General features: G+C 43.8%; 1 protein-coding gene across 1 annotated transcript in view; it reads left to right on the top strand.

Annotated features, from left to right (window-relative positions):
- The first annotated feature begins 1120 nt into the window (after positions 1–1120).
- Positions 1121–24049, top strand: part of FGF13 (fibroblast growth factor 13) — a 257859-nt gene continuing 234930 nt past the window's right edge. The window contains exons 1-2 of the mRNA XM_054997002.1: positions 1121–1297; positions 8496–8674. Of these exons, the coding sequence (XP_054852977.1) occupies positions 8626–8674 (49 nt within the window). The 5' untranslated portion in view covers positions 1121–1297; positions 8496–8625. The remainder of the gene's footprint in view (positions 1298–8495; positions 8675–24049) is intronic.

The following is a 24049-nucleotide window of genomic DNA, read 5'->3' on the forward strand; positions in this document are numbered from 1 at the left end:
TGTTTGGCCTTTCCTTTTCATATGACTCTGTGGCCCAGCACTTTTCTAATCTGGTATCCCCCCCCCCCCCGCCCTCATCGTAGAACCTTCATGTGAGCCAGGTTCAATCTCTTTCCCTCGGCTGATATAAGGGTATCCCCTATAAGGAAAGAGTTTGTTCTTTCTCTTATAATGAACCCAATTCTGTTCAACATATCCTTCTTCATTGTCCCCATTACTCTTCTTTACATCACCATCTGATTCGCCCCCTTTTGTCTTCTGCAAAATCCATGATTGATAACGAAATTATTTTTTTGTTATCTGATAAGTTCCCTGGAATCACAGCATCTGTTGCTGAGTTCCTCTCCCATGTATGTAAGTTAAGGGTAGGAGTTTACAATACTTAGACCTTACTGTGTACCTTTTTACTGAGTTTTTTAATCTATCATGGTTCTTGACTGGCTGAGATTCTATATTACCCTCTTGGTATCTACCTTTTGGGGTTTTTTAAACCTTGTTTTACTGTATTTTATGCCAATAAAAGATTTTTTAAAATGATATGAATGACTTCCTGGATCTGCTGCTGTCTGTTCCCCTCAGTTATATCTTTGCAAACAACACTAGTGCTGAGTGAAATCCCCTCTGCACCTATAAGCATTTGCTGAAAGACTGGAAAATGTTCACCTTCTCCACACACTGTTTAGCCAGTGAACACAAAAGGCAAGGTAAAATGTGAGCTGGTATGTTGAATCTTCATCCAGTCATCTTACTGTCTTGGTACCCTAGTTTACGTCGCTTCCTTTCCAGCCTCTCCTTCCCAGCCTGTTTCTTTGCTTTGAAAGGAGAACCTTCATGCTGTAAGATGATCTGACCACAGCGGCCTCTTACAGCACTTTAAGGGGCGGAATGACTTGGGAAGTAAAAACAACTTGGAGAATTTTGTTTCTCTAAAAATAGCAGCCAGAGAGACCCTGTGACTTGCCATTTCTTCTTTTCAGGCTGACAGACCCTTGAAGCAGTCTGTGACACTTCTGGTAGCCAGTGACCTGCTGGTTTCACTTCGCCCCTCCCAGAATTGGAGGGGGGTGGCACAAGAGCACTTTCCACAGCCAAGACTCAGGAAAACAGAGAGAGGGGGATTTTAAAGACAGGGAGTGTGCTCTGCCTGTGAGTTTAAGGTGGGGAAAGGGCATCTGGTCACACATAGGTGTAATCCAGAAGTCCTCTTTAGCGTTCTGATCCTAAGCCAAAAATAGCTTTAAAGCGCACATCCCTCAGAGGGATTCAGGGGCTTTCCAAACCTGCTCTTCTGGTTAAGGTAGGTGAAATTAATTGAAGGGAAGAGGGAAGGGTTGTGTCAAATGCAAAACCACTGAGCTGGGTGATCAAATGCCCGACTGAAAATAAAAGATCAGGCACACCGAAGCAAAGAGCAGGAGAAGCCCCAGTACTGCTAGCACTCTTGGGGTGGGGGCTCATCTCAAGCTTTTGCCCTCCTTCCCTTCTTCCTTTGTGGCTCAGTGCTTTGATGTTGGCTCCATTGCTCTGCTACAGTGCTACTCTCAGAAATCCCTATGTGGCAAAATCCCCATCACCAGCCACAGACAAAATATAACCCATAATTTCTCATCTGGTTTTTTCGGGGTGGGGGGTAGAGGAAAAGGAGGGGTAGTAAATTTTTTTGTAGGGGGAGCAATTTCCTTATGGCATTTTTGTTCTATCATAAAAATACAAGAGGGATGTCTTCTGTAAGGTTGTTTACTTCTTGCTAAATTGGAGAGTTTGGGTTGCCAACTGATCAGAAGAAAGTCTGTGCATTTTGCAGAAGTCTGTGCTGCAAAAATGTTGCAGAGACCTTCCATTTCCTATGTCAGTTGCTTATGTCTTTGGATTAAGTTGCTTTTGAAGGCTAAGGAGCAGTTAAAGGAAATTATTATAACCTCGATACTTATATTATTTATACTCTGAAACTAAGTTAAGCATAGACAGTCATTACTGCACTGGTCTCGCAGATGGAAGAATTCCCAGTAATAACTTTTATTGGTCTACTTTTGCTTAGATGAGCAATTTTTGTGTAACACAGAAAACACCTATCCAGCTTTATATGCCCAGCTGTGGAAATAACAGCGATGAAAATAGTATCTCTACTTATAAGTAAATGTTTAGGCTGTGCCCTAAGTCTCTCACTTCCATTAATTTTACAGCCTCCTGAATAAAATAGTTCTCCTTAAAATTTGGGTAGGAGGGATGGTTGAAATCGCTGGGGCAACACATCAAAATTGGGTTGCCCCAGCAGTGTCACATTTTGGAAAGCGAGAGGGAAGAAGGAAAAAGGAAGAAAAAAGGAGGACAGCTGCAGATGAATATAGAATGCTAAACATAGTACAGATAAAATCAAAAGATGGGTCCTGTGACGTTTAAAGATGGATAAAGAAAAATAATCTTATGTATACAGCTAGAGTTAGGATTCTGTTATATTTTCTTCATGGAAGTCCTGGGACATTGTCTTGGCATACCTTTTGTGAGCGGTGGGAGGGGGTCCTCAAATTACTTTACCTGTTGTACACCAGAGGCCAACAAGTCTGAATAATCATGGCCTCTCATAGGACTGTGAAAAGCATGCTAGAGATCTGTAAGAGAATGCACAAAGCTCTCACCAAACTACAACTCCCAGAATTCTTTGATAAAGAGTCCAGTAGCATCTTTAAGACCAACCAACTTTATTGCAGCATAAGCTTTCGAGAGCCACAGCTCTCTTCGTCAGATGCATCTGACGAAGAGAGCTATGGCTCTTGAAAGCTTATGCTGCAATAAAGTTGGTTGGTTTTAAAGGTGCTACTGGACTCTTTACTATTTTGCTACTACAGACTAACATGGCTAACTTCTCTGGATCTATGACCAGAATTCTTTGGGGCAGCCATGTCAGTTGAAACTGGCATTCCCCCCCCCCCCAGTGTTTTTTCTCTGGTTTGGCATCCAAACTGGAGTGAGGTGTGTGTGTGTGTGTGTGTGTGGAGCATCCACACAATTTCATGATCTAATCATGCTCCATTTGTCCTTTCCCTTGTCCTTTCTCTGCTTTGCTATGGTCTTTTCAGGAAGACCACAGTCCAAACGTGCCATCATTCTGACTGGATAGGAACCTGCATAGTTTCAAAAGTCCTGCCCAAATTAGCACCATTTTTCTTCCGTCAGCCTCTCATGGCTGCCATTTTCTTTGCTGGGGCTTTGCAGACCCAGGGGTTTTGTGGTGGCTTTTAACAAAAACAATTGCAGTGGCACTTTACCATTTGCTGTTAGTTTTTAAAGCCCTCAAAAAGCCCTCTGGTGGCACAGTACAGAAAAAAAATGTTGGGAAAATGGTGGCTGATGGAGGTGCATAGAACATTCTCATGTGAATGGTTGGTTCCTTGCCAGTTTGCATGCTGTTATATTCAAGTGGCAATGCATTTGAAATGGAGACTCCTCAGCATAGAGGCTTAATGTGTGGAATGGGCAGTTGAAGCTTTTCTTGTCCTTAGCAGGTAATGAACATTACCTGGTATCTCCTACAGATCAAACTGATATTAAAAGGACAGCTAGAGGGACTGGTTTAAAAGATGGCAACCCCTTCCCATGTACACCCACACACAAACCTCCCCCCCGGCTATAACCAGACATGTATGAATTAAGTTACTGTAGGATTGAAAGCTGAAAAGAGAATCTTTTAAAATCATATTTGCATTCTAGCCATTGTTAGGTTTGGAAGCAAGGAAGGAGAAAACATCTGTTGTTTGCAAATTTGGTAAAAACAAACTCTTTAGGTAGAAACTGCATTTAAGGAAACTCTTCCAAAGTTTGAGCTCTGCGGAGCAGTTGCAGAAAAGCTTGCTCCATATATAGAAGTGTTAACATTTTTAAAAAGTCAGTTCAAAGAAGGAGCTCAGGGTTAGTATTTTGTGCTGCTCTGCTGTTGTCTGTGTGCCAGAAATCACAATATATTTTGGAATGTGAATTAATAGCTACCTAGCCAGACAGCTCCAGAAGGGAAATGTGTCTTTCTAATTATATTCTGTCTGTGACATTGTGCTTGGGTCAGGCTATCGGGGTTCTGACTTTCATAAAGAAAATGTGGCAAATGAAGTGGAAAGACTTTACGGGTTGTGATTGGGCAAGATAGCCATGACATCACCTGGGAACACATACCTCTTTGTCGTCACCAGATGCTCTTAAAGGGCTAGTGCTTCTTAACAAGCTAGGCAAGCACTAAAAAAAGTACGTGTGAGAGAGTTGAGAATATATGAAATATGTATAATCTGTGCAAAGAATCCTATGCCTGGAACTGTATCTCATGCTACTTGTCTAATTCCATCTCACTTTGGAACTCTCAAAGTCTTTGTTACACTCCTTAGTTCTCACTCCCTTCTGAAATTAGCTACAATCATATGCAGCTACAACGAACACAGTTCAGTCCCTTGTTTATCCTTGCTTTTACTTCCTTCTTCTCTCGTTGTGCTCTTCCTGGTCTCAGACTTTAGATTGCAAACAGCTTGGGACAGAGGACCCGTCCCCCCCTCCCCTCCGCTTCTTATACGCTGTAATACTCCTGTTCACATTGATGGTGCAGTATAAACATTTGGGAATATTTGTATCCTCATTAATGTAATAATGACTCATTAATTAACCAGCAGCCCCCTATAGCAGCAGCCCCCGAAGAGCTCAAGAAACCCTCTCCCCTCTGGCCTGCATGTTTTTCTCACGTGCTCAGCAGGCTGCAGTGCATGGCTAATGGACTGTGTTCAGGTCACAAATTGTACTGGCCAGCAACCCTTTGTGGGGGACACTTCCAATCTATGCCTTGATTTATTTCTGGTATGCCATAGTACCAGTGCTCACCATCATATGGAAAAAAACTCAGTCCTGGTGCACTGGGAGTTTTCACAGCACAAGAAAGATCAGCACCAAGAAGTATGGTGGCTTCACTGTTTTTATTCTCAGTGGCACCTTTGATACCAACAAGATTTTCCTAGGGTGTAAGCTTTTGAGAGTCAGAGCTCCCTTCTTCAGACACCAACATGGCTACCTACCTGAAACTGTTTTTATTTTGTTATTCAATTGTGTGGTAGAGCCCATAAAGCATGGTCTGAATTTCCTTGTGACAGAAGGTTTTCCTCACTGTGGCCTGATGCCAGCGCTGGATGATTATGGAACTATGTTATGGAACTACAAATGCAGTGAATCCATATAGCCAGCTGAACTAGACATCTGGGCTATTTCTATCTGTCACATTTTTATCTTGATAGCCCTACAAGGAGCACTGGATGGCATACATGGTTTGCCCCTCCTCTACTTTATCCTCAAAACAGCCCTGTTAGGTAGGTCAGGCTCAGACAATGTGACTGGTCCAAGGTCACCCAGTGAGTCTTATGGGGATTTGCACTTTGGTCTGACACTCTAACCACTGCACCAACCTCACTCTGAGTGCACAGATACATCAAGGAGAGTTATCATAATTATAGGAAAAAGGAAATGCATAGGTCAGCCCTAGAATACCGCTAAAGAGAATCTCAGAATTAATTCAAATCCAGAAAATCTTGGTTACTTAGATTCAGAATTTTATTAATTTAAAATTATTTGCAACCCTCTTCTTAGAAGTGCTTTTCCTTCAAAGATGAAACAATAAATAAAATTGTCACGAGAAATTGACCCACGAAACCCACAGCCTCCAGCAATAAAACAACTAGGGGACAACCGTTTTGAGAAAACAGTTGACGACTCAATGAGAAAATCACAGGACCCAATTTAAACAAGATAAATCATTAAGGACAAGACAATATTAAATGCAGAAGTCAAAAAAATCAATCAGATCAGTCAAAAGAGACAGTCATCAAATTAATAATATAACTTCCAAAAAATTAATAATGAAATACACAATAGGGCGTCACTTTCAGATATTATTTGACAGGCAGGTGAGAAGTCAGATATGGAAGGAGGCCCCAAACCTTCCTCCAAATTCATATCTGATACTCCCCAAAGGGCATCTTTATTTTCCTCTTTAGGAAAAAAAATCTCATTACTTCCTGGGAAGTATTTGGCATTTAAGAGGAATATGATGTTAGTTTTGGAAACCACTAATTTTGGCCACATCTCAAGTTGTATCTCCAAAATTAGAGCAGGCCAAAAATACTTGATGCAAGAAAAGTCATTCAGAATTTTAAAAACTCAGCAACGAGTAGGGTTTTTTAAAAAAAATTGAAGTATTAGCCAGGTTCCAGCTCTCATGAATTGTATTCCTTTCCCCAGACTCACAGAGCTGCCAAGTTTTGTGCTGCTGGTTAAAGACTAAACTCATCAGGCAATCATGCTGAGGGCTAGTGTGTTGTAGTGGTTAGAATGCTGGCTTAGGGCTGAAGAGACCCTCCTCTACCATGTAGCTACTAGCTCATGGTAGTAAGCCGGAGAAAACTAAGCCCCATGGCAATGTATCTCCTCCAAGTTACCTGCAGGCATCTCCACACAGGAACACAAGCAGTCCTCCATGGCAAAGGTTGGTGCTGAGGACTGTTGGTATAAACTCATTACGGGTAGTTATTTTTTAAGTTAATGTTTTTGAAATAATAGTTAATTGCTTTTGCAATCAGCATAAGTATCGATCTGGTTGATGGCTGAAATCTCTCTTTTTTTGTTCATTAAAATGACCGGTTAACTGAACAAATCTTTTATGGCAGATCAAACGCCCCAGTCTTAAGTTCTGGGCAACTGCCCAAGCTTGCTTACATCTGTAGCTGCATGTTCACCATCTATAATAATATCTGCATTAGCTTGAGTGTAAATGCAGTTTTTCAAAAGGCACTTTCCTCCACTTTTAATGTTTACAAGAATAGACCAGAAAGTGCTTTAATGTCATGTATGAACCCAATGTGTTAATCGGGATCTGGAGCCATTTCTGCAAAGCTTGTGGGTCTATAAATATAGGGCTACAATAGTGGAAGAAACCTGGGGAGGCAGAAAACAGCAGAGGACAATGCTCCTAATGTTGTTTCCATAGATGTTCAGAAGAGGGAATTTTAGCAGATACAGCTTCTCTCACTTGCCTTTGGGACAAGCTGCACCTGCTAAAATTTCTGCACAACTATGACAAACAGTAGTCCTGTCTTCATTACTGTCTGGTTACCAGGTCTCTTCTCCATCAAGATTCCCCCATTTTAGGGGTACATTTTCTTAAATAAGCTTGATTTAGGGAGCAGCAGGAGTGGGAGCAGGTGCATAACCCTTTCTCTTCTGTCTCTGACATTCTGCTCAAAATCTTCACCTCCCCAGAGCGGATGGGGAGGCACTTGCACATAATATATAGTTGCCTTTTATTGATTCTGAAGAAAGAGACTTCCAGCTTGAGCAGGGAAAGAAAAAGAGAGGGAAAGAATTGTGGGACTTTGCTCCCCCCCACCCAAATCTGAGTCAAGTGACATTTACCCTAGAAGATCCCTTGTTGGATCCCCCCGATCCCTGGAGGACCAGAGCTGATGCTTTTTATAATGCATACAAGGCTCTCCCACCTAACAGTCTGCACTGGGCAGGTAAATGCCTTTTCTTTCCTAGAAGTCTGCTCTGCAACTTGGTGAATACGTACATTTATTTGGGGTGTGTATTTGTGTTGACAGTAAAATGCATCAATCCAAAGATGCTTGATTAAATGGGGAGGGGGTGAAAGTGGTGTGGCAGGCACCCCCTTCTCTCATCTATTGTGCAGTCAGGGCTTTATTCCAGCACTCCTGTGAAATAAAGCCAGGACTCTCCTCCCTGCCTTGATGTCATAGCCCATTGCTCCAGCCCCAACAGGTAGCACCTGCTTCTCCTGGGTGCAGGATACATGTGGACAAAAGCGGCCATCCACTCACTTTTGTGAATCTCCCCTTTTCCTTAAAGAAACCCCTCACGTATCCTCCACATACACACGCCCTCTGCAGTGCAACACCCTCCCCCCAGTTGGGGTGGGTGGGTGTAGGGTGACTGCACCCTCCCCTGCCAGCCCACCCCCCTTTACACAGAGTGGGGAGGCTAGAGGTGTGTGTGCGTGCAGGGCAGTCTGCCTGCCAGTAACATCTGGGGGGTGGGCTAAGGCTCTTAGGAGTGGTGGTCCACCCCTTCCTCTTCTGCTTCCTGGGGAAGGTGGGGAGAAGAGAGGGGATTTCTGGCAGGAGAGCAGAGGGGTGACGGCTCTAGTCTCTTGCAAAGCTCCCAGCCACGGGGAGGAGGAGAGGGAGAAACTCCATCCTGCAGATGTCCAGGGCAGCCCCTTTCCCCTCCTTGGCCCCCTTTCTCCTCTCCTAGGCACGAAAGCTTTCCAGCAGCAATCCAGGCTACAGGCTTGGGCAGAGCTGCTGGTGGGCTTGAGCATCCTTCTGCACCAGAAGGAGCAGCAGCAGCAGCAGCAGCAGCAGGAGCCAGCCAGCCAGCCAGCCATCAAGATTTCATTTTACTATTTTATTTATTTATTAATTCCCTCTGCCCCTCCCCTCTTCTGCCTTTGCTTCTAGGTTTTTAAACCCCCTCTCCATCCCCCCTCCCCCCACCCCCCAAAATCTCCTTTTACTGCCCGGTTTCTGGAAGACCAGCCGGATTCTCCACGAGGTCTCCTGGTGGGATTTTACAACCAAACTGGGATCTATGAGTGGGAAGGTGATCAAGCCAAAAGAAGAGAAAGATGCTTCAAAAGGTAAGGAGCCAGACGTGTTTGTAACTCCCCCTGCGCGCCCCCCTGGACAACATCCCTTTTGTCTCAACACCTACCTTCCTCTAGAATCTCCTTTGTCTTTTCTCTTCCTCTTCTCTTGCTGACCTTTGGGGGAAATGGAGGAAGGGGCGAATAGTCTTGAGAATTAAACCAGTCTCAATTATCCCCCGTGGGCACACACCTTTGAAACATCTTGGATGAAGGTGTTTTGCTTTGTTTTGTTTGCCGGATCTTCCCACTATTGTGAAATATAGATGCAGGGGGAGGGGGGGGGGGCTTCTCCTACACTGCAGTGTCTTCCTAGCACCGACTGTTTGGGATTCTTTCTTTTGTGTGTGTAGATAGCATGCATGCATTGCTCGCTACTGTGCTCTGGCACAGACTTGGAGATTTCAAGGCACCAGGCGGTGTGGGAATAAATTCCGCCATAAATCTCTTCATTGATTTGTTGATAGTAATCGGAGCTGGGTTTGTAGATTGAGGTGGCTGGGCAGAGGGAGACCGTGGCTTTTTTATGGGGCGGGCGGCGGCGAGCATGGCCAGCGATGTCCACCGTTCACCGTGCGTCGCCTGGTCAAAGTAGGAAGTATTCATGCATCTTCCCCTGCTACTTCCACCTGCCAGGCGTCTAAAAATGCAAGATTCCCAGAGGTTACAAGTGCTACACTGGGAGGCGGGTCACCCTGCCTTTGGGCACCCTGCTTCTGGGATGGCCTCTACCAGAGGGCGCCCTGCTTGCCTTGTTTTTGAGTTTATCGAGTAGCCCAGGGCGAATGTTTCAGCCACTTTGATGAAACGCAATAGGAAAGGGCTGTCCTAGTCTCTTTAAGGTGAATGAGGCTGGATCCTGCCTTCACTTTTCTCCTTGAGAGGAGCCCCAGTCTGCAAAGAAGGGGGAAGGAAACAGGTGCATAGACGGGAGGCTGCTTGCAAGGTGCACACCTAGAAGTTGCATGCGTAAGCAGAGCGGAGGGGTGCGCGATGCTGTGCATCTCGGCTTCCCTCCCTTCCAAGCAATGGACTGGCTTCTTGATGTATAAACTGGGTAACAATTGCCATGGAGACGAAATGGGTGGGGGGAGGAGGAGGGCTCGGTGACGGAAAATTGCGAGTGGATGACTTTTCCTATAAAGCTTTGTAGCACCAAAGATTAGATAGGAGCTGCAGCTACTACTGTGCTCAGCCCTGGAGGGGGCAGGCATAATACAGCGGAGGGGAGGGGGGAGAGATGTACCACTGGGAGTGAAAGCTGCTTCCAATATATCCCTCCCGTTTCCTTCACAAGGCTGGTGTAAGGCTTCCCTTTCAGTCACCTTACTAAATTTAGTACATACATTTTGTGCAACAGACTCCAAGCCTTGCCGTGTCATTGCAGATCAAAACCAAAACCAAACCAAAGTTATTTTAGTTTTTAATGCTAAAATAGAACCTACTAAGCCTGTTGGGTCTGGGCGGGGGGGTAGTTTACCCGTTATGGATACCGAGCACAGTTCTGTATCATTCTGTTGGCAAGCATAGGATCCTGCACCATGAGTGAGCTGGAACTGGCCGTTCAATCCCAGTCAGGGCCTAACGTTGCCATTCCTGATCCATAACAGTTAAGCCCCGATCCTTGGGGCTTTAAGCTGCTTCCCCCCCTCCTACTGATTTGAAGTGGACTTAATTCTAGGCAGTGAGTGGTGGGAGAAGAGCCTGATGTCCCCAGCGCTTCATTTAACTGAGCTATAGACAAGGCAAGATACTGCAGAGGCTGTTTTTGATAAGTTATAATCAGGACCTTGTCCTATTTTAAAATAGAAACCAATGCAGCAATTCGGTGTTTTTAAGCAGACATTGAACTCTGTATTGTCACAATGAACTGGCCAAAATACTCTGACAAGTGTGTGGGGGGTGGGGGTGGGGTTTTTTGATTCATCCTCCCATGTGACTTTTTAGGTGAGAGACATTGATGGGGAAAAAGGACATTTATTCAAATGGCACAAGTTGATTCACGGCTGTGATTCAGTTTTGACACTTGTTCTCTGATATCACTTTCTTGCGGCAACTTTTTCGGTTCCCGAGATGTACTTCTTGGCTTGTGTCAAAATCATTGTTCATTTGTGGAAGGCTCTGTGTGCGTGTGTGCGTGTGTGTGCAATGTTCATGTGTGTGAACTTTTCTGTCTTTGTTTTTTCTGTGTCATGATCATCTGGATTCTTTTTTTATCTTGTATCTTTCTCAACAAATGTCTTCAACTTGTTCCTGAAGGCTAAATGATTTTGCCTGTAGTTGACTTGGATCAAATAAACCTGGTTTTGCCCAATGACCATTTCTTAACTGAACATTTTTCTTGCTTCTAATACAATATTTACTCCATTGAATCTGTAGCGGCTGTTTAACTTGTGTTAAAATAGCCTATATAACAAGCGATGTACATAACCAGGAGCCTATTAAGGATTACGTTTTGTTGCATTTTGCTTTTTGCATGAATTCTGGTTGCAGTGTAGTGTCAGAGAGGTAGATTTTCTCTAGTTTACAGCAATTTTTCTGTTTTGTGCTGACATTTTTGTGATATAATGTAGTTTCTTGCATCCCCTTTGATTCTTGATTTTGAAAAACCAACAACCTTAAAACATGCTCACTAATAAATCAAATATTGTAGCATTTTCCCATATAGGCTGCATCGTGTGTGTTGGAGAAACACATCTAATTTGATTTGACGTTATGTGATTTCCACACGGGAGTCATCCTGAGTTATTTTCATTCTTGACGCTTTTGGAGGGACTTTCAGCAGCTTCCCAATTCCAGGGACTGACTAGGTCCTTAACTGATTAGCTACAATAATGTTGTTGCTTCAGGGACTCCATGATCATTCACAATCATTTACCCAAATTGATATAAAAATCATACCCTCTAATAGTAAGCTTACTGGTCTCCATGCTAATCATGAAGGCAGCACAATGGAGCCAGCCAAAAGCCAAAGGGAGAGTTCTACAAACATGAGGCAAGCCACAGGTATCCAGCAAAATATATTTCCCCAGACCCTCCTAATGAGGAGGAAGTAAAAAAAAAAGAGCTGCCTATGGTGCAATTGCATCACTATGAAAACTCATGGATGTGGCCATTATTCCTTAGAAGCAGCAAGAAACAGGTGTACAAACAAGTGAAACTCTGCAGATTGACAGGCCTGCCTCTTTCCTCCAACATCCTAAACAGCCCCAAGTACAAGACAACCCACCACTCATCCTGCAGAGACTTGCCTGAGCTTCCATGGCCAGCAGAGGTCCTGCCTCCAGGAACTGCCACTGACTGCCACTGGGGCTTTTCCTCCTTGGCGCCTCCAAGATCTAAATAACAACAACAACAACATTTGATTTATATACTGCCCTTCAAGACAACTTAACACCCAATCAGAGTGGTTTACAAAGTATGTTATTATTATCCCCACAACAAATACCTTGTGAGGTGGGTGGGGCTGAGAGAGCTCCTAGAAGCTGTGACTGATCTAAGGTCACCCAGCTGGCTTCAAGTGGAGGAGTGGGGAATCAAACTCGGTTCTCCAGATTAGAGTCCCGCACTCTTAACCACTACACCAAACTAGCTCTAGACTCACACCAAACTGGCTCTTGATAATGTTAGATGATAATAAATTTGCTTATGTATTTCCCACTGGGAGCTGAATTCCCAAGCATGCAGGGCTGGATGTGGATCAGGTCTACTGTACATGAGGAGAGGATCCTTAAATCTTTCCTTCTCTGTGCTATTTTTTCAATTTAAAATGGCCCAGGGGGCTCTATTTGCCCTGTTGGTAGACTTGCCAACTTACCTGCTATGACAGGTGATCGAATCTCTCTCCCATCACCACTTCCTGGCTCTTGCTGCTGCTCAAATGAGTGGTGGTGAGAAGAGGGGGGCAGAGACATCGTCGATATGTCGCTGTCACTAAAAACTAGAATTGACACCACCGTCTCTCTAGGACTTCTCTGATCTCTATGATTTTACCATACAGATTGATGAAATCCTAGAACATCATTGACCTCACTTCTGGACTTTGGCTGGACATGGTGTATATGCATCAACAACATATCTCCCGCCCTCCCCAATACCCTGCCCTCCAAAGTCTCCTGAGGGGTTCCAAGCATGCTCCCTATCTGTTGGGGGCTCAACATGTACCGATGGAGTACACAAAGGTTTTCCCGGTGGGACAAATACCACTCCCCCAGGACAGTGTGGGGAGAGGCTTAAGCACCCTCTTTGTGTGTACTGCAGTCCTGACCTGAATAGGGTCCCATTTGCCTGACAGTCCTTATGGTAGACCTGATCCTGGCCTGAGAATGTGTTAAGTCCTGACTTGGATGGCCAATGAGTCATGTGGCTGAGGTGGGTCTGAGGCATTTCCATTTACCAGTGTGCCTGTAATATTTTCACTGCATTCTCTCCTTTGCCTGTTGTGCCAGAGCTCAGGCTCCATGAAGAGGGAGAGCACAGCCCCTGCTAATTATCACAAGGTAAGGTTGGCTGTGGAAGGGGGAGCTCACCCTGGACTGGTTCACAGCTTGAAGAGGTGGCAGGCCCAGCAAATGGAAATAAAAGAAGGGGCAGAGCAGCTGCCTCTTCTGGGCGCAAGCCAATGCTTATCTACTGAGAAAGAAGTCCTGCAGTGTTTTATGGGGATCACTCCCAGATGTGGGCCAAACTAGACACAGCCACAAGGACTTGGCCACTCTTTTAAAGTCATTTTAAAATGTCATTAAGGCCACAGCACAACGCCCTTATCCCCCCCCCCATGCCAAAATAGCTGCCCAGGGTGGGGGATGAGGCCGTTTTGCTATTTGATAAGGGGTGGCAGCAGGAGGGAACAAGAGCACCTCGATCTGCTGCTGAAAATCAGGATTGGGCACTCGTCATGGCATTTCAAAATGACTTTAAAATGGCATCAGTGTTCTTATGGTGGCCCCGAGAACGCAGTCCCATCTAGTTTGGCCCTGAGTGTGGATCGGATTAAAGCTTTAGAGGAATAGGCGGAGAGACAAAGAGAAAGGTGGAGATGCAAAACGCAAGTGGCACCGCTTCTCTTCAATGAATAGGAAAGGAAGACTTGGTGGGAGGAAGGGGGACATCCCGCCTCCCAGATTAAAGCATGAAAACCAACACTGGAATCGGAGCTGTGAGATCTTCATTTCTCTAAGGGACTTGAACCTTGCTCTTCTACTGCAGACCAGCACAGCTATCCACTTGAAACTATCATTTGTGTTCTGCTCACTACTTCAGGCTTTCTGTGATAGTCATAAGTCCCTCTGCACCGCTGGACTCCTGCATACTGGATAACTAGCAGATGTATGTGTGTACTAATTCCATTTAAAGCTCTGAATTTCAAATTACACAAGGTGACTGTGGGTCTTTATGTGTGATGGCCCATTTCGACATCATTGTCATTAGTGATGAATGGGCTGCCCTTTGCTCTGAAACGGGCAAACCTAAAAGGAGCTCATTTGGATTGGATGCAGATCAGCCCTGAATGAGCCCATTTTAAGCCCAGGTCTATTCTGAGCTCCAGGTTATCTCTGTCCTCTAAATAATGTCACTGGGAATGCCACAAAGTTTGCAGATATTCCTTCTCCACTGCTTGTAAGTGCCCACTTCCCCCCTGCAGCTTACCAGTGATCATCAGCAACAAGAGGGCCTGCTGGTGTGGCTCATAGGCAGTAGGGATGCCAACCTCCAGGTGGTGGATGGAGAATTACAACTGATCTCCAGGCCACAGAGATCAGTTCCCCTGGAGAACATGGCTGCTTTGGAGAGTGGACTTCATGCCAATATACCTCATTGGGGTCCCTTCCTTCCCTTCCCTCCCCAAACCCTGCCCTCTCTAGGCTCCACCTCTAGATCTCCAGGAATTTCCCAACCTGGATCTGGCAACCCTAATAGATAGTAATAGCATTTTGGCTGCCAAGACTGGCAGGACAGGTTGCAACACCAGCCTTTCTTGTTGCTGACAATGACATCAAGCTTCTCTTGAGAAGCAATGAGCATGTTAGAGAGTGGAAGCTAAACTGACGATGACCCAAGCCTGAACTTCAAAGAAATGTGAGCTCAATTCATAATTAGTTGGGAAAGTTCCAAAGTGTTGACCTTTGAGTTACCTAGTTCCAGACTTTGGCTTCATTGTTATTTGACATTGAAGCCATCAAGTAATGAATGTGTTTCTGAAAGCTAGCTTTTACTATCTCATCCTTTCTGTAAAAAGGAAGCACCTTGCACCATTATTCTGAAGACCAACAATGCATTAATATTAGTGATGGGCATGAATCGAAATACGCACCAAAGTTCATGATGAACTGGGCCGGTTTGTGGTTTGCAAACCGGTGGTTCATCAGAGCCCATTTCTGATGAACCATCATGAACTTTAGGCTGGTTCATTTGGTTCATCACTGCAGACAGCCTGGCACTGATCAATTAGTTTCCTAGGCAACAGGGGATGGACTTCCTGCAGACTTTCTACTGACCTGGAAGTGGCCTTCTGCTGGCCCAGAAGTGACTTTCTGCTGACCTGGAAGTGATGATTTGCTGACCTGGATGTGATGTTTTCACGAACCAAACGAACCGGCTCGTGAACCGGGGCAGGTTTGTAAAAGTTCATGATTCATGGTTCCTGAAATGCGATGAACCACGAACTGCACGGTTAATTTCCCCCCCGGTTCATGCCCATCTCTAATTAATATCTATAGCAGCATTATTTCGACAGCACGTAGTTATTTATATTATGTACTGTGTGAATGGAATTGTATGAGCCCTTCAGTATTCAGTGATCTAATGAGTAAATTCTTCTAGAAACTTGGTCCATTTACACAACCTAGGACCTTTTCTGAGATGACTAATGGCCAAGCTAGAAGTGACGAATTACACTTGAATGGCAAGTGAACAGACTCACATGTATTCCTCCCTGTTCACTTGTGCTCCATTTGCACTCCACTCGATCAAGTGGAACAACTTTAAGGCAATTTTAGGACAGTGAAGGATCATTACAATTGAAGTGATGGCAAAGCAGCATTTGAAATGTTCCCTTATTCACCCAGATCTCTGATCAGCACACTGCAAGGAAAGGTTGCCAGCTTTGGCTGAGAAATTCCTGGAGATTTGGGGGTGGAATTTGGGAATGGTGGGGTTTGGGGGCAGAGGAACCTCAGCAGGGTATAATGCCATATATTCTACCCTCAAAAGCAGTTGTTTTCTCCAGGGGAACTGATCTCTCTAGTCTGGAGATCAGTTGTAATTCTGGAGATATTGAGATCGCCCCCCCCCCGGAGGTTGGTGGTAACCCTACTCCAAGGAGAGCTGAGAAAGAGTCCACGTCTCACTGCTGCATGTTGTTGTGCACAGCGGGTTCCATATACTCTCGTTGGCACCTCTGGTTAAATGGTCCTGGGAAACAGGCGTCGAGACACACTTTATTTAAAATATTGAACATTGGCTGCTAGCTGGGGTAGATAATACCAGGGCCAGATGGACCAATGGTTTAACTTGCTATAACACTGTTTCCTGTATTCATATGGTTAAAGATCTACTCCATCATACTTGGAACAAGTGGTCTCATCGGTGGTATCGGAGGTCAGGTGCCGCTGTCCCACTTTCACTGTGTTAAGCTTTTTCACTCTGCGGTTGTTGAGCTTTGAGGGTCTTGTTCTGGTTGTGTGAACTTGTGCAGGCTGGGCTTCATCTGGAAATCATGCTATGTGAAAGTCAAAAATCCCATTGGGCTTGGTCAAGCCACAGGAAAGGCTTAAAGCAGTTCTTTGGAACTGAAGCTTTCTCTCCTTCCCCTCCGCTACGCAGCTGTTAAACCAATATCAGGGCAATCCATACGTGAATAGAATTTTTGTTACTACTGAGGAAACTTTTTGCATCTTCCGCAGACCATTTAAGATCTCTAATGTCTTCTTACTGCCGTGCTTGTCCCAAGATAATCAGCACTTGTACAATGTCATTATAGAGTCTCATTTGGTACAGCAAAGAGACAAGACTTTTTTTCCTAGCGTGCATGGCTAAAGAGATCCAGCAGTGCATGAGCTTTCAGCGCAGGGAACTTCAGAGAAAAAGGCTGATACGTTCAAGAGCCCTGCAGCTGGGGCTATGTTCTTTGAACTTCAAACATCACAGGCAGGCTTACAGCATGGTGATAACCCACATTATCAATTTATGGGACGGACATACCTTTCAAAAGGGCAGACTATCAAGTTTCCATTTCAATTAGATACACTCCCCCCCCCCCATAAAGCTATTACAAAATTTCCATGGCAACAGAGCAGTTTTTAACATGTGAGGTGATCGATTTGCAAACCGCACTGTGACGGGAATGGCCATGGGTCCCCCAAATTTACCAGGAGAAGCCAAATTCTGGGCTCAGCAAAACTGGATTTCATGTTCTGTGTTTAAAAAAGAGAGAGAGAAAATAGGCATCATTTCCTTTTGCATTACAAGGTAAACATGGATTACAAGGTAAAATTATGCAGCAATTAAGCCTTCATTGTCTGTTTAATCTCTCCACCCCAAGCTGGGTGCTTTGAAAGAATTTCAATGACGGGAAGAGGAATATGGAGAAGAATTGGCAGGAGTGGGGGAACAATGTGCTTTCCTTCTTCCTATGGATTGTCTCCCAGTTGTCCCCTGCTTCTGCATCTTGTGTTACTCAGGTGTGAGTGTCTGCATTTGCGAAGGTAACAGGCCATTTTGTTCATGCTTCTAGAGTCTACCCAGCTCTAGGAGTCATGTCATGCCAGAGTTATGTCCCATGCCATTTCCTGCTGTAAAGCTGGCTCCAAGCCTTGCTGTGCTCCCTTAGTCTAAGTGACCTGTTGCTCAGGGAAGCTGGTCCTTGGATGTGCCAGCGCTTTACTTATGTGGAACTGCAAAATATAGAGAGATCTGGATTTGTGGATGTGCCCTTGGAAGACTGTATAATTCTCTCTTCCTGTGTTCCCAAACTCACATGATGAATACCTGCTTGACAATGAGCAGATTTTAAAGAGAATGCATCTCTCTAAGAAATATTTATAGTTTGTAAAATACAGGGACTTAGGAGAAGGGGCACTACAGAGACTAGCATAGATTTTAGTTTACAGAGCAAAGCACCAGTTGTAGCTCTAACATACTGGTTCTCGAGCACTTAAGTTTTCACAGTGAGTTATATAACAGATCTTAGTTTGAGCAGCCTCCAGACAAGTTTTCCAAGGGCCCTTACTCAGTCATACAAAATATATTTTGCATGTAGAAGGTCTCAGTCTTTAGTATCTCCATTTAAAAGGAGATGTTCCATTCTCTACCTGTTATGCTGAGGATAAAAGCAGGGGGTTGCCAGTAACGTGCCAGAATCAAGTTAAACTGGTGCTGACCAACAGTGCTGGGCCAGGAGCCTTACTGCGAGAAACTATCCAGGGCTGAGCACAAGCGAAGTTCAAGAGCTGTCAGGAGCTCAACTGAAAGTCTTCTATAGGGAGCTGATAACCCCACCCCTTCCTGTAGCCAAAGTTGGGTCCCACAGTCCTGCCAAGAGTCAAGGAGTAGTATCTACCTCCTGTGTATGAGGTACATGTTCCTCTGTCTGGTTCAGGCTTCAGCCCTGGCTCTGTGTTACCTTTTCTGTTGGTGGAGACTGTTGGGGACTGGTGGTGGAAGGCAGCACTCTGGATTCCACCTCAGGCTTTGGCTCTTGGGTGAGAACTAGTTGTGTGATAGGGATCTTCTGCTGAGGATCTTGGGGAGGGGGCCAAGGAGCCTGAGGTGTAATGGGGACTATAGGGGGCTATTCTTCCCTTGTGTAGTCTCTCTGTTCTGTAGAGTCCTCCTGTGACAGGCTGGGGCAGGCCCTGACAAGATTTCAGGTGGCAGATGTCGGGAAAGCCCTCTTTCTGTCTGAGACCCTGGGGAATTGTTGGCAGTCACAATAGACCACACTGGACCAGTGGTTTGACTCAGTGTGAGGCAACTTTATGTGTTCTTAAGCTAAATTACAGTGGCACAGTCGGAGTAACATTGTGACTTCCTTAGGATATGATATCCAACTCGACTGGTTTTTAGAAAGCATTTGATCAGCCTATGTGGAAGAAACTCAGCGCCTACCAAAATGGTAACTGGATTTAACCACAGAGTTAATGTCATATGAAGCTTGGGGGGTGGGGGCAGCATTGCTGGCCCGTTGCAACAATTCCCTTTATTGATACATGGCCATGCTATATTGTTACAAACCAAGCACATTCTGAATGTTTTAAACTTTCATCACAATAAATTGTAACATTTAAATACTGCCCCCCCATTTTAATATGACATTTTTTCATAGAGTTATGCACCTGATCAATTGGTCTTTTTTTTACAAAATAGAAGCAAGGAGGCAATCATTGACCCTCCTGTAAGAAATACACTACTGGTAGATGAACAACATACAGTTAGTGCCTTTTGTATCAACTAGTTATCTGCAGGCAGCAAGCAATGCCTTTATTCTGACCAACTGCTTCAGCATACATCTTCTCTACAATGCTGTGTTGTCTACTCCAAGCATCCCATTCAGAGAGTATGGCTTGTTAAATGTCCAGGAAGGAAGCAATCCCGTTAACAGGCAACTAATCAATTAATTGCAGAGATAAATTAAATGCTTCTAGCTTTAAAGAAGAAACATGGTTGACATCCCCCATAGATCCTTGATTGTAAAGCTTCCTTTGATTGATAAAAGATCCAGGACATGTGGAATGTTGATTGCAAAGCAATTGATGAGAGGGTATAAAGAGGACCTGTCATTTGATGAATTATGTGGACACAAATATCAAGGGACATGAGTTTTTTAAAAAGTACACGAGAAAGTACATGAGTTAAAATCCACATGGGTCAAGTGACATCTCAGACAATTTCTTGTATTTTTGTCTGCATATCTCTCAGTTAGAATTGGACTTTGTAATAATTTCACCTGAAATTACTACAAGGTACAATATTTCCCCACATCTACCCCTATTCATCTAGGGAAATATAGTCTCCAAAATCTCATTCTCATTTTCACATATAATTTCTTGATGAACTTTATCTAGATTTTTTTTTTAAAATGTGTCAACTATATTACATTACACCTTGATTTCTATGATGAGGGAAGAGGGGAATACATGTAATAAATAATTATGCTTTGGTTATTCTAAAGTTCTATATAAATTTTGAATATTATTTGAAAAAGCAGCAAACATACTAGTTGGATCCTATCAACTTTTCTGTTCGCTCTTGTTCAATTCTACTCCTCGTTGCATTTTTTTCTCCTGCCTAGTTCTTGTTCATTTGGGTTTCATGACTTCCAGCATAGCTTCCCTCCATTTTTATTATATGACTCAAAATAACAAATCCATAGATTTAGCTATATTTATACTAGCAAGTGTTAAACAAACAAACAAGTGCATGTAAAGTAGAACTATACAGAACTGTGTTAACAAACAATTCTCAAACAGCAGCTGTTTTATCAATCAGAAAAAATAGGGAGGGGGGCCTAAAAAAGAAAGAAGCCTTTTTGATACTTAAAAAGTTTTCTGCTCTCTTTCACCAGCAGAAAAGCTTTCTTTTACCAAATCCCCTCCTTACTACATCCCCGTCTCACATGTCTTTTGTTCATGAAGGTCCCCTCCTCTCATTTGCACCAGCTGAAAATCTGGTTGGATCCAACCCTGTATTGCTGCAAACTGATATGAAAAAGCTTAGCTTCATCAATTTTTATGACTTGTGATGGTGAACACAGGAGCAAGAGTGTTGAAAAGATCTCTCTTGTTTGTCACATGCTGGAACAATATGCTCAGGAAAATGTACAACCTCATGTTTTCTTTTTGATGTTGTGAAGGAGCTATTTAGTTGAGACATTTTAAAAAATACACCATAAGTCATACCAGTTCAACGTTTTCCTGTTGTTGAGGTATGGAATCAGAGGTAAAAACATGATGACCAGATACGCAACATTAAGCAGACTTAAAAAAAAACCGTTGCAGATTTGCAGTCAGAGGACGGAGTCTTTTATTGATCTCAGTCTATAGTTCTGCCAAAGCAGGTGGAAAAACACCAGAGCTTTCTCACCTGTGCCTGTCAGAAGGTTTTTTTTTTTTAAAAAAAAAGCTATTGGTTTTGCATCTTGGGGGAAAGAAGGAAAAGGCTGACAGACTTCATCAGTGACAATAATTTGACATCTAAACTAACTCGAGCCCTGATCGATAGGTACTGATGCTGGATTAGACATGGCTAGGAGGAACTGCTGTCTGCCTTAGCACTGTGTTGGCACTCATTTCATATTAAACATGGATGGGAGGTGATAACAGATGTTCACCTCTGTGATTGAAATTCAGATCCATCCCAAATTCCCTTTGAAGTTGGTGGGTGTGCTGGTTGGTGGGAGTTCTGGGTTTTGTCTCTCTAGGCGTTGCTTTTAATAAGTGGTGTATTGTTAACATCCAGCTGCTTGTGATATTTTCTGTAATGGCCCCGTTATGATTCATTGTTTGTAATTGAATTTAAAGCTTCAACTATAAAATAATTTTGCATCTTGAGAAGAAGCTATGTTTGCTCCTGGAGGTAGAAACTGCTATCTTTGAAGCACCCACTTTGTGACATTGGTCAAATCCACATTCACCCATTACCCGCATGTTTATCGGATATCCTCCGTTTGCCTCCAATCCGCGATTTTTTCCTCTTCATTCACATTCCTGCTTCCAATCCGTCTTTCTCGCGCGTCCCTCCGGTCACACGGCCGCTCGAAAACCGCTTTTTGGGGCGGGACCTTTTTCCCGCCCATTTTTTATTTTTATTTTTTTGAGCGCACTTTTCCGTTATTTCGATCTTGCCTTATAAAGAAACATCATTGAAGATAATGATGCTTCTCTTTCCCCCACTGACAGCACTGATGGCTCTCTCCCGTTTCTTTTTTGGAAATTTGGAAGCATGTGGGAAGCTTTCATGGGCATTTCCTATGCAGGACAGTTCAGTGCCTGAATTTTACTGAAGTTTCACTTCCTTGGAGTGTCATTATTTCGATATTTTGTAATTTCGATATTACAGTAATATAAAATAAAAAAAATAAAAAACAGTTAAAAAGGAAGTTTTGCAAGTCCGTTCTGAGGATGGATTCACCCCAAAATGATTTTTCAAACTACCAGATTTGATTCAGAAACAGCATAATCAATAAATCCAATGCTATGAAGTCAAAAACAGTCTTTTGCAGACTACGGAGCACTTGCAAGTTGAATCAGCCAATAGGAACTCTCGGAACGGCCGGAGAGACAGGAAGGGGGGTGTTTTTTTAAAAAACCGCATAAATTGCGCATTGGCCCATTCACGGCCACCGTGAAACTCCTGTTGAAAACCTGTGACCACATATTTGGGAGAAATGCGAATGAACTGCGTCTGTTTAATGAGGTAATGTGACCGGCACTCGAGATTGCGTGGGGAATGCGGGGAACATGCGACTTAGAATGAGTAATGTGGATTTGACCATTGTTGCCAATTTTTCATCTCCAAATTTTAGGTATTTTTGAGACTGGTGGGGGGAAAGCCAATACAAAATGTTATTTTTTTAAAAAAACTGGTGCCTGGGTGAGGCATGAGGAAAAGCTGAGGACGGATCAAAAGGCAGAAGCAGGCAGGAGTATGGCCAATAGCAAAAGCTTTCTTTTGTTCCTGGGGGTAGAATGGAAGGCTGTCCTTTTATTCCAGTGTGACAGGAGGGAGCTGTGTGGGTAAGGGGCTATGTAAGTGAACCCCCTTCTGCAATTTCTACCAACAAGTTAAAGATGTGAAGCTGTCTTAGAGCCAAGCTACAAGTGACGCCTGACACAGGTTGGACACTTGTCAGCTTCCCTCAAGTTTTGATGGGAAATGTAGGCATCCTGGTCTTGTAGCTGTAATGGAGAGCCAAGCTGTAAAACCAGGATGCCTACATTTCCCATCAAAACTTGAGGGAGGCTGACAAGTGTCCAACCTGTGTAAGGCGTCACTTGTAGCTTGGCTTGGTTGATCAGGCCCAGTATTACCTGTTGTGACAGTTTTCTAGGCTTTCGGGAAGACATCCTTTTTTTGCCAGCCCTGCTGCCATGATCCTTTTGTACACAGGAAGCTACCTCATACTAAGTCAGATAGGGTTACCAGCTCCAGGTTGAAAAATTCCTGGAAATTTGGGGGGTGGAGCTTGGGGAGGGCATGGTTTGAGGACAGGAAAGACTTCAGCTGTATAATGCCATCAAGTCCGCCTTCCAAGGCAGCCATTTTCTCCAGGGGAACGTCTGTCACCTGGAAATCAGGTGCAATTCCAGGAGATCTCCAGCCACTAATTGTCATACTGTGATACTCTCTGTTGTACAAACAGAGAGTATTATGACATGACAATTAGTGCACAAAGATACAAATTGTGTAAACTAACTAGGAAACAACTTGAACTAAATACAATGGACATTCAACAAGACTTCTATGTCAAAACAAAGAGTCTCGTATGCATTTCATAAATGAAGCAAACTGCAAACCACATGGATTCATATTACAGTTATACCAACATATATCATCTCTATGATGTGATTATTCTGTGTTAATGCATAGCCATAAAGTGCTAGTGCTTATTACCATTCATCCATCATTTCATAAATATACTATATAATAAATAATCAATCAAGTAAATATTGCATTAATCCCTTTTGGTATGAAGCATCCACGAGCAACTCTGGACAACCAAAATTCTATATACTTTAGTTCTGATCCATAAGTCCAATCAAAGTCCCAAGTTGCTGTTGGTAATATGCAGTCGACTGTTGGAGCCCAAAAAATCCTGTGTGACTGTACAGGCCGTCCAGTTCATTTTAAAATCCCGTTTCGTTATCTTCATCAACGCAGTCACATATTCAACTAAGTTCTAGGTAGTTACTGCTCTTAAATGGGCTTCCTTGCCAAGCTCCTGCTAAAGGCTGTGGTTTCACGATTTGTATCTTTGTTGCGCTAACTACCTGGATGTTGACAACCCTAAAGTCAGACCATTGATCTGTCAAGGCCAGTGTGGTCTACTCCAGCAGACAGGGCTGTCAACCTCTAGGTGGGGCTTGGAGTTCTCTCTGGAAGGAAATGGCAGCTTCAGAGGGCAAACTCTATGGTATACCACAGACTCTAGGTGAAATCCTTCTTTAAATTCTCCCACAGGCACCACCCCCAAATCATTGATGGTTGTGATGAACATTCTGATTAACCAAGGAGTTCTGGGTGGCATACGTGGTTTTCTCTTTCACTGTTTTATCTTCATAGCAACCCTGAGAGAGTCACTAGCCTCAGATCAGCCAGTGAGCATAAGGGCAGGGTGGAAATTTAAACCCCAATCTTGCACTTCCTACTCCA

Source organism: Eublepharis macularius, chromosome 13 (assembly GCF_028583425.1).
Source record: "Eublepharis macularius isolate TG4126 chromosome 13, MPM_Emac_v1.0, whole genome shotgun sequence".
NCBI lineage: Eukaryota > Metazoa > Chordata > Lepidosauria > Squamata > Eublepharidae > Eublepharis > Eublepharis macularius.